General features: G+C 36.9%; 1 protein-coding gene across 13 annotated transcripts in view; it reads left to right on the top strand.

The window, feature by feature from the left end:
* Window positions 1–18,376, top strand: part of LOC105468226 (PMS1 homolog 1, mismatch repair system component) — a 90,337-nt gene that overhangs the window by 18,987 nt on the left and 52,974 nt on the right. For 11 of the 13 annotated variants that reach the window (XM_071073067.1, XM_011718318.3, XM_071073066.1 and 8 more), the window contains 2 exons: window positions 1,610–1,712; window positions 14,550–14,713. In XM_071073067.1, coding sequence (XP_070929168.1) covers window positions 1,610–1,712; window positions 14,550–14,713 — 267 coding nt within the window. Of the gene's footprint in view, window positions 1–1,609; window positions 1,713–2,384; window positions 6,033–14,549; window positions 14,714–18,376 lie in introns of those variants that run through there. The other 2 variants (XM_071073073.1, XM_011718321.3) reach the window with 2 other exon arrangements.

The raw sequence follows: 18,376 nt of genomic DNA on the forward strand, positions 1-18,376 counted from the left end.
ATAAAGTATTAGCATGATCTTCATCTTATCATCACCCTTCCCTTAAAGATGATCTGTGTAATCATTTATTCAGGACCATCTAGAAGCCACTGGCAAGGTTAGTACTGGAACTCAGAGTTCCAGGGCCGCCTTTGCTCAGTGACACCAACTTTAGGTCAGGTGACTAGTTCTTTGGAGAAGAGAAGTAGAATTCAGTTGACCTTGGCATTTTGGAAAAGCAGTTGGTTAAATGTAGAATTGTCTTTAAAAGGATAATTGTGGAATAATTAGGCCCAGAAAAGAAAATCTCGAGTACTTTCTGTGCTCTAAATTACACTGCTTTTGAACCATGGAATGTATTTTGGAAGAAGTAGATCCCTTAAGAGTACTCAGAAACTCATAACTGTTTTAGGTTCTGCTTTTTTGGGGGGATAGTATCACAGTAATAGCAGCTTGACATAGCGCCCCTAGTAGGAGTTTCATAGACTTCATTTTCAGAGAGAATCTAACGTCCTCTGATGGTACTATGAGCTGGAGAAGCCGTTTCTTTTTGTTGCTCTGATATTCCCTGCATGGTACCAACATGTTCCACAGAGCTGTAGGCCCTACAGTAAATTTGCTTGGTTAGGGCAGGGTGACAGAACCATCAAATATAGACCCACCTGGATTCAGATGAATTCCAGCAGTGGGGTTGGATTATTCTGGTGTCTAAATTATATGGATTTACTTTAGAATATTCAGCTCTTCATATAAAGATGGCCAAGAACGATTACTCCCAATTTTGGGTCATCATTGGCTCACCAGACGTGTGAGGAGGCTACCTTCTTCCCAAGGCTTTCCTTGCCAGCATCTCCACTCCCCACTGTTTTTTTTGTTTTTTTTTCCCGAACAGTAGCATATTTTACTATTGTTGTACTTTCATACCTACCTCATGGGGTAAGTAAATAGAAAGCTGAGGATGAAGCTAGCTCAAAAGAGGGCAGATACTTTAAAATTTGTATTTCTATGACTAACATCTGAGGAAATATTTTCATACTGAATGAAATGTCTTCTTGACTTACGCTTACATGTTTTAAAGATTTTTTAATTAATAAGAAATCTATGCTTAATGATTTTAAAGCTCAGTTTTAAGAAAAAATATCTGTAAATATATATATAATTTAATTTTTTTTGGACCATAAACTTGAAATACAGAAGTGCAGTTTTACACATTATATAGATGGGGGAGGGAATGATCACTTTACTGAAGAACTATTCATTTACCAACAAATTTATGGAAATAGTCTGTTAAAAAACAAGTTCCCTTAATACAGTTGAAGTACTTGCTTTTATAGACAATAAGTCATATAATGCATAGAACAAATGGCATTTCAGGTATACTTGTTTGTGTACAAGTGTTTATGAAAGTGAAAGACTCAAAACAGTAATTTGCAACGTAAAAAAATACAGGCTGACCTGTTGCTTATTGGTGTAACTCTAAGGAATATTACAAAAGAACTGGTCACAAATGTTTATTAGGTAAAATACAATATTGAGTAAATATATTATGCAATAATCATTTCAAATCTTTATTAATGAACCCATCGCAATATCTAAAGTGTTAGTTTTATTAGACATTTTTTTCCCCCAGGTTTTAATTACAACAAGGACGGCTGCTGATAATTTTAGCACCCAGTATGTTTTAGATGGCAGTGGCCACATACTTTCTCAGAAACCTTCACATCTTGGTCAAGGTAAGAAAGTAGCTTTGTATACAAACATTCTTTACCTTTTCTGTCTTAATTGTTTCTTTAAAAAAGGAGAAAGTTACTCCATGAATACAAATGTATTGCTTTGGGCTTGGTCCTGATTAAGGCTAGTTAACTTCCAAGTAAACATTCACCCTTTGTTCTAGCCACCGATTTCTTAAATGTTTACCATTGTTCTGAAAAGGAACTGTATGAGAGACTGGACACTTCCATGGACTAGTTACTCTTCTGTAAAAACTAAGAGTATTTATTTTACCAGTGCTGAATCACCAGTGTCATCTTCATATATGAAGAAGATTAATATTTTATTGAAACATATAATACATCATTGATTTGGTAATAATGGTAATAAACCATACCATCAAGATATGATTAAATAGATAATTTTAAATATGTTTGTTTATGGAAAACTTCAAACATGCATAAGAAGTTACTGTACTTACCACTCAGTTTCAATAATTTATCAACTCATTGCTAAAGTTCTTTCATGTAATACTCTCACCCATTTCTTCCCTTTCTATATTACTTTGAAGCAAATACATGTATTATTGTTTCCACTTGTAATGTAGTTGGGGTTTTATATACTTTTATGTAATATTATTACATTTTAATTGATATGTTTTTATTTTTTATTTTATTTTATTTTTCCTGAGACAGGGTCTCACTCTGTCACACAGGCTGGACTGCAGTGGTGTCATCTTGGTTCACTATAGTCTCTGCCTCCCAGGCTCAAGTGACCCTCCCACCTCAGCCTCTTGAGTAGCTGGGACTACAGGTACTTACTACCATAGCTGGCTAATTTTTGTATTTTTAGTAGAGACAGGGTTTTGCTGTGTTGCCCAGGCTGGTCTCGAACTCCTGAGCCCAAGTGATCCACCTGCCTTGGCCTCCCAGCGTGCTGAGATTATAGATGTGAGCCACTACGTTCAGCTGATAAGTTTTTAAATTTCTCTAAAAACTATTTACTTACAAGGGTAAAAAAGATCTCTTTAGGCTTCAGTTTCACATATTTCCTTTAATCTTTTTTTAGTAATTTCTAGTAATGGGATGATTAAGAGACTATTAAAGCTATCACCTCTTTAGAGTCATGTTCAAAATAATTATTAGATCTGAAAAGGGACTTGTCGGTTTTGTTTATCCTTCTCCAATTTGTGTTGTAAATTCATGTTTAATTTTGTGTTCCCTCATTGTAACTTATCAAAGTACATCCTGTATATTTTCTGTGTTTTTTTTCTCTTCAGTTTTAATGTTAAATTATTGGATTTTTTTTTTCAAAAGACTTCTGTGTTCATTTCATGTATAAAATATAAATTTCTTATATTTTAATACTGGTACCAGATTCCCTCACTTGTTCTCTTATTTTGTAAATCCTTAGCTTAATTACTGATTAGTTTTGCCCATTAGGAATTGATATTTTTGTTCCACATAAAGGAAATAGTTAATAGAAACTCCTAAGACAATGCACATTTTTTCCTCATTTATTCAGTTAATGAAAATGAGCTCAAGTCTAACAGCTATTTTATTTGATGTAGAATAATACAAATATTATATAGGTTTTAATTAAAAATAATAGATTACAATTCTTTTACTATATATCAAAGGTTAAGACAGAGAAAAGGCATTTTTAAAATATGGCTCCTCTCTAGAAATACTCTGACCCCAGTTCTTACGCGTTCAAATTAGGAAACCATTAGGAGATATTTGAGTGGCTATCCAGTAGAGTACTTTGAAGTAATCTAGTTGCCTTATAAAACTTAAAAGAATTTATTTTTATCTTAGTAGCGACTGGTCTAATCTGGATGGCCAATGGTTTTGCATCACTCATACTTCTCATGCTTTTCTTTATTCATCTCCATGGGAACTATGAAATAACAATCCTTAGATATGGAATCCATCTGATCTTTGCCCTTTTGCTGTTGATTTTCCTTTTCCTGCTGACCTCAGTCTTCTACCTTAAGTAAGTGAGACCAGGTATGCATATTAAGGAATTTCTGTAGTCAACAAATGAACTTTACTTTCTTTAGTATATTTCTTTTATCTCGAGAAACAAGAATAAATACTTAGAAGATCAGTAGTTGCAAAACTACTAATTGCTTTTCATAACTCAGTTTTTTCACCGAATTATAGTTGATTGGTTAGGAAAACAGCAGAAAGTCAAAGTCTTAATTTTAAGTTGTCCTAGATGGACATATTATATATATCTACAAACACTTTCAAAAGCCTTTTATATTTATATTGACTTAGTGCTGATAGTTTTTGAGTGATTGAATCACATACTCACATTTCACCAGCTGTCATTTAGCTTCCATTTAAATATTTTCTGCGTAAGATAAAATTACAGTTCAACCATCCTAATTTATACCTGTACATGTAGGGTTCTTGGACTAATTTCTGCTGTGAGGTGAACATCCCTGCTTAGCATTTACTCTTCATGTCATCTGATATAATGATACCTGTGGGTGGCATAATTGTAGGTACAAGAACAACTTAACAACAAAATTTTATTTAGGTATTGGAAAATTTGTTACCCCTTTAAAAAACATTTTATTATTATTATTATTATTATTATTATTATTATGAGACAGAGTCTCACTCTGTTGCCCGGGCTTATTATTATTATTATTTTGAGACAGAGTCTCACTCTGTCACCCAGGCTAGAGTGCAGTGGTGTGATCTTGGCTCAGTGCAGCCTCCACCTCCCAGGTTCAAACAATTCTTGTGCCTTGGACTCCCAAGTAGCTGGGATTACAGGTGTATGTCACCATGCCTGGCAAATTTTTGTATTTTTTTTTTAGTAGAGACAGGGTTTTGCCATGTTGACCAGGCTGGTCTTGAACTCCTGACCTCAAGAAATCTGCCTTCCTCAGCCTTGCAAAGTGCTGGGATTATAGGCATGAGCCACCATGCCCAGCCTAAAAAACATATTTTACAGTGTTTAAAACTAGTTTACTAGAAATTCCAGCTGTGGTTTTTCTAGGTGTATATTTGTTTTATGGATTAATTCAGCCATTTAAAATGATTTATGTGTTTAACAGTATGCCACCCTAAGTTGCCCTTACCTTCTGTTCACTTCCATTTTAAAGCGTTTTTTTAAACTAAAAAGAGAAATAAGTCTATCTTTTAAATTATTGTACCAAGAACATGGAGTAAATTATTAGCTTTAGTCCTGTCATCTTCTGTCATCACCTATATTCCCTTTACCCTAGATAATCAGTATTAAGCTTTCCAAATTGGTTTACCTTCCTGGTCAAATTCTTTTAACATCTCTCAGTACTCTGCCGTAGAAATTTCTTATATATCAAAAGTAGTATTTAAAGGGCTCTGATCATTTTGCTGCTGTTACTAGAGTTTCAGAACATCATGTTCTTTGTAAACTCCTACTGTGTGATTGTGCATGTATTAAAATATCTTTTCATCTTAAGAATGGAACTTTTATTCCTTAAATATTTTAAGAAAACTTTCTGATATATTCAACTAACCATACCTTTACATTAGGAATATAAATAGCTGCCATTATAATAAATGGCGTACCATAGGGTCATGTAAAAATATAACAGGGAGCATATTACAAGACTGCAGTTTAATTCTGGTGTTTGTAGGATGTGCTAAAGTTAGAGAGCTGAATGATTTTCTTGTAAAACATGATAGTGTAATGAGGCCTCCTTCCTATTGTTGGCCAATATTACTTGGTACTTTCAAGGAAGTACATTTCTTTTTGTTGTTGTTGTTGGGTTTTTTTTGTTTTTTTTTTGTTTTTTGCTTTTTGAGGCAGGGTTCATTTAGAATCAGAAAAGATTTTCCATAAGTATGTTTTATTTAGACATATAATTCTCATTAATAATTCTCAATTGGCTGGGCACAGTGGCTCACGCCTGTAATCCCAGCACTTTGGGAGGCCAAGGCTGGCAGATCTTGAGGGCAGGAGTTCAAGACCAGCCTGGCCAACATGGTGAAACCCTGTCTCTACTAAAAATACAAAAAATTAGCCAGGCGTGGGGGCAGGCGCCTGTAATCCCACTGAGGCAGGAGAATCACGGAAGGCAGGGGTTGCAGTGAGCTGAGATTGTGCCATTGCACTCCAGTCTGGGCAACAAGAGTGAAACTCCATCTCAAAATAATAATAATAATAGTTCTCATTTTACTTTCAGAGGATATTTTTAGGTGCTGAAGCAATAATTTATCAATATACAGATTAGGTATAATGTGATCTTAGATACATAACATATATTTAAAAATCAACAGATATCTCTTTTTACTTTCATATATACATTTATATTTTGCCCTCGTGATTTCTGTCTTCCTTCTGTCTAGAGCTACAGTGCATGCCATTATATTTGTCATCTAGGAACTTACTGACTAGTGGGGAACACAGGTGAGTGAATAATGACAAAATGAAACCACTGACTTCCTAGAGAAAGGTTAGCAAGTTTTTCAAAAAAGATGACGTTTGAGTTGGAAGATGGTAGGAGTTTGAAGATGATAGATAAGACATGGAGTATAACCTTTCGGCAAGAGAAAAATAATGGATACAGATTTTCAAGAGACCATTGCTATCTGCATAGCAATGAGGGGAAAAAACCATAATTTTAAAAATTTGTAGTCTTTAAACTCATTGAAGAACTGTGTCACAGAAAAGTTTAAATGGACAAAGCTCACGGGAGAGACTACGTCTTCCTAGAAAAGAAGTGCCTGGTGGCCATTTGCATCGGTGGGAGCATTAACTGAGTCATAGGTGGATAAAGGAGCAAGCCTTCTATAAATAAGGGATCTTTTATGGTACTAGGAGAAACCTGCAGAACTTTTAATATCCACTTGTGGGCTGACATGACAGATTAGAGTATGGGATCCTCAAACAGAGCTAGTCCAACCCTCACACTGAATCTCAGCAGGACTTTTGTTGAGTAAAAAGTGATGAAGAAAATTGGGACTGAGCTAGAGAAAGAAGAATCTTAAAGCCAGAGGAGAGACCTGATTCCATGTTCAAGACATTTGAAACCAAAGACATTTGAACTGGAACTAAAAGGTTCAACTCAGATAAACTCCTAGAGTTTATCTTTGAAGAGATATATTATTCACTCTACCTGCTTGGCAGGAAACAAAGCACTTTCTCTGGGAGAAAATATTTCCTTCTTTGGTATCTATTGTTCTTTTGTACACAATGTTTGGCAAAAATAAAAATTTTGAGAGACTTGAGGAAAGGAAAATGGGATCCATAATCAAGAGAAAAAATAGTGTAAATAAACTTACCAATAACCCAGATGTTTGAATTAACAGACAAAAACTTAAAAAAAAAACTTATGTTAAAGAATTTAGAAGAAACGATGGTCAAAATTGGTAAGTAGGTAGCAAATTTCAGCAGAGAAATGGAAACTATAAAACTAAATGAAAATTCTAGAACAAAAAAGTACCATGTCTGAAGAATTAATTGGATGGACTTATTGGAGTCAGGTCAATAAAAATGATATACAAACAGAAGCACAGAAGTAGAATGGGAAAAGAACATCAGAGACCTGTGGGGCAACATTAAATGGTCTAACATACATGTGACTGGAATCTCAAGAGAGAGAATGGGGCAGAACAAAATCTGAAAAAAAGAAAAAAAAAAAAAAAAGAGTCTGAGGGCCGGGCACGGTGGCTCACACCTGTAATCCTAGCACTTTGGTAGGCCAAGGTGGGCAGATCACTTGAGGTCAGGAGTTTAAGACCAGCCTGGCCAAAATGGTTAAACCCCATCTCTACTAAAAATACAAAAATTACCCAATTTTTTTGTGTTTTGTCTCATGCCTGTAACTGGCTACTTAGGTGGCCGAGGCAGGAGAATGTCTTGAACCCAGGAATTAGAGGTTGCAGTGAGACAAGATTGTGCCATACGCTCTAGCCTGGGCAACAGAGTGAGACTCCTGTCTTCAACAACAGCAACCGAAAGAACTAATAACAAAATTAAGATTAAAAAAAGAACATGTCTGAGAATGTGCCAAGATTTTTGAAAAGATACAAAGCCGCATACCAAAGACAGTGAACAGAACCAAGTGGAATAAAAATAAAGAGAACCACAGCTAACCACATCATAATTGAATTACTGAAAACCAGTAATGTGTTGGACAGGAGTGTTGTTAAGGCAGTGTATTATACTTTAATTGGAAGTGTTTTTTCTTTTTTAGAGATTCATAAAAGTGTGGTGCTATTTACAGCTTTCATGAAATACTAAAAGCAGCTAGAGTAGAAAATACATTGAATTCAGAGGAACAACAAAAATAATGACAACTGACTTCCCATCAGAAACATAGAAGTCCAAAGAAAATGGAATGACATCTTTTAAGTATTTAAATTTTTCAGCCAGGTGTGGTGTCTCACGCCTGTAATCCCAGCACTTTGGGAGGCTGAGGCATGCGGATCACCTGAGATCAGGAGTTCAAGACCAGCCTTGCCAACATGGCGAAACCCTGTGTCTACTAAAAATATGAAAATTAGCTGGGTATGGTGGCGCATACCTGTAATCCCAGCTACTCGGGAGGCTGAGGCAGGAGAATCGCTTGAACCCAGGAGGAGGAGGTTGCAATTAGCCGAGACCATGCCACTGTACTCCAGCCTGGGTAACAGAACAAGGCTCTGTCTCAAACAAAACAAAACAAAACAAAAAACAAAATTTGATTTAGACTTCTATAACCAGTAAAAATACCCTTTAAAGAATGAGTACAAAGTGAAGGCAATTTCATACAAATAAAACAGAGAATCTCCCATGATGCACTAGAAGAAATACTAACAGGATTTTTAAGCTGAAGGAAAATGATTCTACATGGCAGCCTGAATCTGCAAGAAGGAAAGAAAAGCACTAGAAAATGTGTGGAAAAAATGGAAAGACAGAGTATTTTAAAAATTCATTTTACAAAAACAAAACCAGTATATTGTGGAGTTTATCACACAGAAAAGTAAAATGCATGACAAAAACTTTACAAAAGGTAAGAGTAAATGAGGTACACTATTATAAAGTTGTTACATTGTGAAATATAATTTATTTCACGGTAATCAAGGTAGACTGATAATTTAAGAATATATGTTATACTTTCTAGAGTAACCACTAAAAGCAATACAAAGTTATATAGCTAAAAAGTAAATAAAGCATATAAAATGGAGTACTAAGAATGACATGGCAGAATTCAGTGCGAGGATTTTGGAGTAGTAGAAGCAGGAGGTTTAGCTTAGAAAATGGTAGTGTAGGCCGGGCGCGGTGGCTCAAGCCTGTAATCCCAGCACTTTGGGAGGCCGAGATGGGCGGATCACAAGGTCAGGAGATCGAGACCATCCTGGCTAACATGGTGAAACCCCGTCTCTACTAAAAATACAAAAAACTAGCCGGGCGAGGTGGCGGGCGCCTGTAGTCCCAGCTACTCGGGAGGCTGAGGCAGGAGAATGGCGTAAACCCGGGAAGCGGAGCTTGCAGTGAGCTGAGATCCAGCCACTGCACTCCAGCCTGGGCGACAGAGCGAGACTCCGTCTCAAAAAAAAAAAAAAAAAAAAAAAGAAAATGGTAGTGTAGGTGTTAGATTATGAAGGGCCTTTTATATCATACCACGTAGTTTGTACCTTACCATTATAAGCCATTGGAATTTATTTTAGGCAGAGGATTGATATCATGTTATTTACAAAATTAACTGCTAGGGTTAATATTCTGTTATTTACAAGATTAACTGGTATTTTCTACTATAAATTTTGTCTTTAAGATACTGTCTTCAACTACTAGGGTTTGAGGGGAGGGAAAGGACTTGACATAAATTGGAGAGAGACTTCTAGGATAGAATAGATAGACCTATAAGACTTATGCAATATTGCAGTAAAAAGTAGAGGGAAGAATCAATTCTATCTGTAGTATCTACCTTTGGAAACAATTGGATGTTGGTGTTATATGAGAAAGGAAGGTTAGGTGTAGTATCCAACCCAAGGAAGAAGATAATGAGTTCCAGCCTGAGTGTAGTCGATTTCATATACCTTGAGGATAGCCAGCTGGAGATAATGAGTGAGCATCTGTCTATAAAACTTAAAAGAGTCGGCCGGGCGCGGTGGCTCAAGCCTGTAATCCTAGCACTTTGGGAGGCCGAGACGGGCGGATCACAAGGTCAGGAGATCGAGACCATCCTGGCTAAAACGGTGAAACCCCGTCTCTACTAAAAAAAATACAAAAAACTAGCCGGGTGAGGCGGCGGGCGCCTGTAGTCCCAGCTACTCGGGAGGCTGAGGCAGGAGAATGGCCTGAACCCGGGAGGCAGAGCTTGCAGTGAGCTGAGATCCGGCCACTGCGCTCCAGCCTGGGGGACAGAGCAAGACTCCGTCTCAAAAAAAAAAAAAAAAAAAAAAAAAAAAAACTTAAAAGAGTCGTGTAGGTCTCAGATATGTGTCTTAGTTAACCAATTCTAAGATGTGCATTTTGTCACACTTGACGTCCCTGAAAACAGATTGTGACTTATAATTAATGGCCTCCCAAACTCCTTTTTGGAAAGGCAGCAGTGTTGGATGTTCTTATTGTTGTATCAATTGAATTTTGTGCAATATTGATAATTCGTGTGTTGATTGGAGGAATAAACAACTTCATATTTTATTGCAAAAAATGCTTTATGAGACTTAAAAAGGGAAATAGTTACAACTAAATGAAGCTGCATTAAGTGCCAAAGGATTGCTGTCATATGCAAAGCATTGAGATTGATGGCACCAGAAGAAATTGCCATATTCATGGGAGTAAAGAAATTTCAAAGCAATGAGAGGCTGATGTGACTATTTCATGTGTTACACAGGACTGTTGTTAAGGCAGTGTATCATAGTTTAATTGGAAGTGTTTTCTTTCTTTTTTAGAGATTCATAAGAGTATGGTGCTGCTTACAACTTCCATGAAAAGAATCATTGGCATATAGGTAGTAGTTGAAGACACGGGAATGGAGGAAACATCTAGGGGAACAAAGAATGAAGTGAGGGGGTCTGTGAATAGGATCTGGTATGGATTCTGGTGTGTGTGTATTTTCCATTTAGCAGTAGAGGCAGAATGCATACCTGCTCTGACTGCTAAATGCATGCACTTCTTGATCTCCATCAGCTTCTGCTCCAAAATTTGTCAGTGACCTTTTTACCTTCCTAAGCCAAAGAATAGTAGCACCAAAGTGTTACTAGTGAGAAATACGATGGTGTTCCAAGGAATTTAATCCTGCTTTTGGAAGTGATGTATACAGTTAAGCCAAGGAAATGCTGTATATAAAAATAGAGGAAGACCCCCGCCAAAAAAAAAATCATTAGTAATGTTACATGCTGTTGAGGCACCAGATCAAGAAAAAAGCAGAAAAACATCAACTGTGAGCAAAATAGGAATGTTGCACTTCCTTTAGTATTTTTCCACAAAAATTTTTTCCCCCATCTTGTTTTATTTTTTTCTTATAGTAAATTTCCTTTCAAAAATTACAAGTACTATGTGTCTTCCATAAATAAATAATTCAGACAAATACAAACTTTATTACTTTCTCTTATTTTCTTTCTTCAAGTATTCATTTAAGACTTTTTTGTTAAATGCCTGCAGATTATTCGTCATTGTTCAAGGTGCTAGGGATATAATGGTAAACATGGTAGTCCTTTGCTCTCATACTTGTATTCTAAGAGGGGAGGCAGACAAAAGTTTTTTCAAGTAGTGACATTTTCTAAAAAGAAAGAAAACATAGTTCCATTGTAGAAGCAGCAGCCTTGGATAGGGCATTTAGGGATGGATTTTCAAAAGATATGATACTCTGAGCCAGGCACTGTGGCTGAAGCCTGTCATCTCAGCACTTTGGGAGGCTGAGGTGGGCAGATCATGAGGTCAGGAGATCGAGACCATCCTGGCTAACATGGTGAAACCCCATCTCTACTAAAAAAATACAAAAAGTTAGCTGGGCATGGTGGCGGGTGCCTGGGGCTGAGGCAGGATAATGGCGTGAACCCGGGAGGCGGAGCTTGCAGTGAGCTGAGATCGTGCCACTGCACTTCAGCCTGGGAGACAGAGCAAGACTCCGTCTCAAAACAAAAAAAAAGATACTCAAGCTGAGATCTGAAAGAGTTAGCTGTGGAAAGGTTGACAGAAGAACATGTACAAAGGGTCTGAGGTAGAAACAAGTCTGATGTGCTGTAGGAACAGAAGGAAGGACATTTGTAGGAGAGAACATAGCCATGGACCAGGTTGTGTGGGACCATGTAAGCTTTATACCTCTTAATTCCCACCCCTTTTCTTCAGTTAAGCAGTGTTACTGATATAGTTTGGCTCTGTGTCCCCACCCAAATCTCATCTCAAATTGTAATCTCCATGTATTGAGGGAGGGACCTGTAATCCCCATGTGTCTAGAGAAGGTGGTGACTGGATCATGAGGGCGTTTTCTCCCATGATGTTCTCATGATAGTGAGTTATCAGGAGATCCAGTGGTTTTTGTGTTTGACAGTTCCTCCTTCATGCACTCACACTCTCTCATGCCACCTTGTGAAGAAGGTGCCTGCTTCCCCTTCCGCCATGAATGTAAATTTCCTGAGGCCTCCCAGCCATGTGGAACTGTGAGTCAATTAAACCTCCTTTGTTTACAGATTACCCATTTTAAGTTATGTTGCAGAGCCCACTCACATTAGCATCTTCTGTTTACCGTCAAACTTTTAAGATGCTTTGCACACCACATTTATTTTCTCATCTTGTTGTCATAAAATGTCTTTTTTTCCCCCTTAGAAACAGGGTCTTATTCTGTCACCCAGGCCTGAGTGCAGTGGCACAGTCATAGCTCACAGCAGCCTTGAACCCCTGGGCTCAAGGGATCCTCTCACAGCCTCCCAAGTAACTAGGACTATAGACATGTACTAACGTGCCAGGCTAATTTTTTATTTTTTATTTTTAAAGATGGGGTCTCACTGTGTTACCCAGGCTGGTCTCTACTTCCTGGGCTCAAGCCATCCTACTGCCTAAGGTTCCCAAGTAGTTGAGATTATAGGTGCAACCTGCCACACCTGGTGAAATCTCTATTTTGATATTATAGTCATTTGATTAGAGTTTATCTTGTATTATTTTCATCAAATACATTTGGGTGATACACTTCTGGATCTTTGCAAGTCCAAAAATATCTTCATTTTGCTCTATACCTATCTTAACTGGCTGTCAATTTCTTAATTTCTTCTTAATAGTTAGTAAATTGTTTGTCTTCTAGTGTTATAGGTGAGAAATTTGATGTTAGTCTTTTCTTGTAAGAAACTTGTTCTTTCTGTATGGCAAAGTTTGTAAAATTCTTGTCCTCAAAATTTAGGATTTCCAGTAGAATGTAGTTTCTTTTTTCTTCCTAAAATATTCCTCCTGATAATGAAGTAAGCTCTTGAAATTGACACGCCTTTAACTCAAAAATTTTCTTCTAGTATATATTTAATTATATCTCCATTTGTTTCTTTTTCTCCTTTTGGAACTTTAAAACTACTAGTAATTTCATTTTCTCCTCTTGGAACTTTAAAACTACATAAAATTTTACACTACAGTTTCAAAGTCTTATATGTTCCTTATGATTGCCATTTTCTTTGTGTTTTTGCCCTGTGTTATAAGCAGTAGGACAAAAATTGACCTTTTGCAGCAACTTTAGCCTTTTTGACTGATTCACGGTAATAAATATATTTTACATGGCAACCCAGTTCACACATAGCTAATCAAAACAAAAATGTCATGACATAATATTTATCCTAACAATAGGTGATGCACTGTATTTTCTGTTCTAGTTTATTCTGTCTTTTTATTCTATTTTAGTTAAAAAGAAAAAAGATGATAGTTTTTAAATACTAAATCAGTGGTTCTCAACCAGGGCAACTTTGTTTCCCAGGGAACATTTGGTAGTATCTGGAGATACTTGATTGTCACAACTAGGGAGGATGCTACTGGCATCTAGTGGGTAAGAGGCCAGAGATGCTGCTAAACATTCTATAATGCACAGGACAGTCCCCACAACAAATTACCTGGCCAAATGTCAGTGCTGCCAAGGTTGAGAAGCACTACAGTATAAATTTATTTCATTCCTCCTCAGTGTAATGATTCTCTACTCTGACTATGCATTCATAAGAATCACATGGGGAGATTGATTTCATAACTCTGAGATTACGTGGTGACTAGTAGTTTTTTAATGTTTTAAATATTTCATTCTTCAGTGTTTTAAAAATATGTACCATCGTATATGGTTATGACAAATATTCAGTCCTAATTTTATGTGGCAGTGGTGTTTTTTTGGGTAAAAGCTAGTGGTTAATCTGATAGTTTCAGCAGTATAATTTTTACACCTTTATTGAGCTTTCCAGTTAAACTATAAGTTAAAAAAATTCTTTTGTTAGATTATCCTGTGTTTTTGAGTGTTGTTGAAAATGAGGTAAATTTAACTTGGTTACTAGACATTATTTCAGGTAAGAATTTCCAGTGACATAAGGTTATTATATAAACTGTGTAATCTTGTATCTCCTGTAGATTATATTTTAAAGTCCAGAATAAGCACCATTCCCAGGTAGTTTGCACACCAGCAGATTTCATATGATACTGCATTCTTGTAAGCCCGTGTTTCTATCTGGTGATAGAAGTAAGATTATGCTTGTTTAGACCACATAGAGGAGGTCATACTTCATAGGTCAGTCTTGTTACAAATAGAAGAGTCTAGCATGGAATCAGAGTAGTTTGCAAAGTTGAGCCTTTGGGTTTCTAGAATTGGAGAAGACCTTGAGTTATAGAAGGGGTTAATTACAAATTGTATATGGATTTGAAGATCTGTGATGTTCCTTCCAAATCTAAAATGCTTTTCTCTTGTCTGTCAACAGGTACAACTGTAACTGCTTTAAGATTATTTAAGAATCTACCTGTAAGAAAGCAGTTTTACTCAACTGCAAAAAAATGTAAAGATGAAATAAAAAAGATCCAAGATCTCCTCATGAGCTATGGTATCCTTAAACCTGACTTAAGGATTGTTTTTGTACATAACAAGGTAAGCATTATTTTATTTTTATAAGTTTCTGGGTATATGATATAAATAAATGAACAGTGTATACTTTCTAAATCAGTTAAATATGGGCTATGACTAAATGTGTGCCCTCACAAAATTTTGTTGAAAACCTAATCACCGTGTGATGTTATTAGGGAGTGGGACCTTTGAGGAGTGAAATTCATGCCCTTAAAATAAAGGAGACCTCAGAGGGCTGCCTTCCTTCTGCCATGTGAGGAGGCCACTACATAGTCAGAGACACCATCTATGAACCAGAAAGTGGGAGCTCACTAGACACCAAGTCATCTGGTACCTTGATCTTGGACTTCTCAGCTTCCCAAATTGTGAAAAATAAATTTATATTGCTTATAAGCTACCTAGTTTATGGTATTTTGCTACAGCAGCCCAAAGACAACATGTGAAGAGTCTTTTTTTCAAAATGCTAGTCCACATTTGTCTAGTTTTATCTTTATTACATAAAGAGTGTCTATAACTGGTTGCCTAATATGTATATGATCTGATTGAACCTTTCATTTCTTAATCTCTAAAATCAGGGATTCCACCAGCAGATGTTTTTCATCTAAGAAATTGCTTGAGTGCTTCCTTTTATCAGGTGCTGTGATAGATTCTGAAAATATGAAAACGAGTAAGACTGGTTCTTTTCCTTTAAAGACTTCACAATTTAGTGACATTTTTCACCCTCTACATTGTTTATTCTTTGGAAGAGTGTGTGTGTCGGGAGGATACAAGTATAATTTTGTTACATGGATATGTTGCCTAGTGGCGAAGTCAGAGCTTTTAGTATATCCATCATTAGAGTAACATACATTTTACCTTTTAAATAATTTGTCATCATCCACCCTCCTCCCTGTCTCACTCTTGTGAGTCTCCATTGTCTATCATTCCACACACTATGTCCATACTTGTGGTTTAGCTTCCACTTATAAGTGAAAACATGCAGTTTTTTGTCTTTTTTCTGTATTTGTCTTTTTCTGAGTTTCACTTAAGATAATGACTTCCAGTTCCATCCTTGTTGCTACAAAAGATGTGATTTCATTCTTTTTTATGATTGAATAGTATTCCACTGTGTATACATACACATTTTCCGTATCCATTTATATGTTGATAGCACTTAAGTTGATTCTATATCTTTACTATTGTGAATAGTGCTGTGATAAACATATAAGTACAGGTGTCCTTCTGGTATAATGATTTCCTTTGGGTAGATACCCAGTAGGGAGATTACTTGGTCAAATGGTAGTTCTATTTGTAGTTCTTTTAGAAATCTCTGTACTGTTTTCCATAGACGTTATGCTAATTTACATTCCCATCAGCAGTGAGTAAAGGTTCCCTTTTCTCTGCATCCTCACCAACATCTGTTATTTTTCATCTTTTAATCATAGCCATTCTGACTAAGGCAAGATGATAATCTCATTGTGGCTAAATTTGCATTTTTCTAGTGATTAGTGATGTTGAGCATTTTTTCATATGTTTGCTGGCCATTTGTCTTCTTTTGAGGAATGTCAATTCATGTCCTTTGCCCACTTTTTAATGGGATTATTTGTTTGTGTTTTTGTTTTTTGAGCTTCTTATACCTTCTGGATGTTATCTTTGTTGGATACATAGTTTGCAAATATTTACTCCTATTCTGCAGGCTGTCTGTTGACTCTGTTGATGATTTCTTTTGCTGTGCAGAAGCTTTTGAGTTTAAGGGAAACTCCAGCTCCTTTCCGTTTTTCAAAGCAGGGCTGATAAGAGAAGGTAGTCATTTTGTTGCTTGTGAATCTTAAAGGAAAGAAAGGTTTGCATATTTTCTAATTATTCTGTTTATCTGATGAAATTTCACATGGGTATCCTGCAGGAAAGCGAACTACACAGCAATGTGGAAACCTGATGGGGAATAGGGAATTAACATTTATTGAGGGCCTACACAATGCCAGGACCTGTGCTAGGTGTATTAATTTTCTGTAATCCTCACAGCAATAACCAAGTGATGTAGGGATTATATCAATTTTGCAGTTGTTCTCTGAATGGAATTCAGATAGGTTGAATACTTTGCTCACTGTTGAGTAAATTGAGATGGGATTTGAAACTTAACATGCCTTCAGAGTGCTTACACTCTACTATGTTCTCTTCCTTTTTTTTCTTTCTTTTTTTAATTGAGAGGGGCTCGTTCTGTCACCCAGACTGGAGTGCAGTGGCATGGTCACAGTTCACTGCAGCCTCAGGCTCAAGCAATCCCTTCCACCTCAGCCTCCTGAGTAGCTGGGGCTACACATGTGTACCACCATGCCTGGCTCATTTTTAATTTTTTTTTGTAGAGATATGGAGGGTCTCCCTATGTTGCCCCGGTTGGTCTCAAACTTCTGAGCTTTCAAGCAATACACCCTCCTTGGCTTTCCAAAGTGCTGGGATTACAGGTGTGTGAGCTACTATGCCTGGTCCTTTTTCCTATTTTAATACTACTTTACATTTATATACTTTTTTCCCAGGTTTCAGAACAGTTACAATAACTTTGTGAGATAGAAGGCATTATCTCTGTTTATATGGGGGAACTTAAAGCTCAGAGCAACTAAAGGAATTGTTTTATATTTTACAGTAATAGTGCTTAGGTCAGAACCCTTTTTGATCCAGTTTTCCTATTGTCAGGAAGATTCTTTATTGAAGCCATGGTAGAATGTTTTTGATCAAAATCTTTGATCATTTAAAATAAATAAAATAAGAATAGCAACCTATTCTTGTTGGCATAGAGCTCAACCAAATGATACCTTGAGATCCCTTCCAGCGCCACCATGCTATGATTCCTTAGGATGTTGATGGATGGAGGCTCATCCTACTAATAAAAATAATTCTATGACTCTGGATCCAGAGGATATTTAGTAATAAAAAGTTTGTCCCGAATTAATAAAAGACCAACATTAGAAGGAACATAATAATTAGGAAGGAAAAACAGAAAAAAGTAAAATATAAAGAGAAATAGGAATTACATATTTGTAAAAGAAAAGTGGGCTGAGCGCGGTGGCTCACACCTATAATCCCAGCACTTTGGGAGGCCGAGGTGGGTGGATCACGAGGTCAGGAGATCGAGACCATCCTGGCTAACACAGTAAAACCCCGTCTCTACTAAAAATACAAAAATTAGCCAGGCATGGTGGTGCGCGCCTGTAGTCCCAGCTACTCAGGAGCCTGAGGCAGGAGAATCACTTGAACCCGGGAAGTGGGGAGGTTGCAGTGAGCCGAGATCGTGCCACTGCACTCCAGCCTGGGCTACAGAGGGAGACTGTCTCAAAAAAAAAAGAAAGAAAAGAAAAGAAAAAAGAAAAGTGAGTAGAAATCTTTTGAGTTAGAAAATATAGTAAGTGAAGGCTGGGTCTGGTGGCTTACACCTGTAATCCCAGCACCTTGGGAGGCCGAGGCAGGTGGATCACTTGAGGTCAGAAGTTGGAGACGAGCCTGGCCAACATGGTGAAACCCCATCTCTACTAAATGTACAAAAATTAGATGGATGTGGTGACAGATGCCTGTAATCGCAGCTACTCAGGAGGCTAAGACAGAAGAATCGCTTGAACCTAGGAGGCATAGGTTGCAGTGAGCCGAGATTGCACCACTGCACTCCAGCCTGGGCGACAGAGACTCTGTCTCGAAATAAATAAATAAATAAATAAG

Source organism: Macaca nemestrina, chromosome 11 (genome assembly GCF_043159975.1).
Source record: "Macaca nemestrina isolate mMacNem1 chromosome 11, mMacNem.hap1, whole genome shotgun sequence".
NCBI lineage: Eukaryota > Metazoa > Chordata > Mammalia > Primates > Cercopithecidae > Macaca > Macaca nemestrina.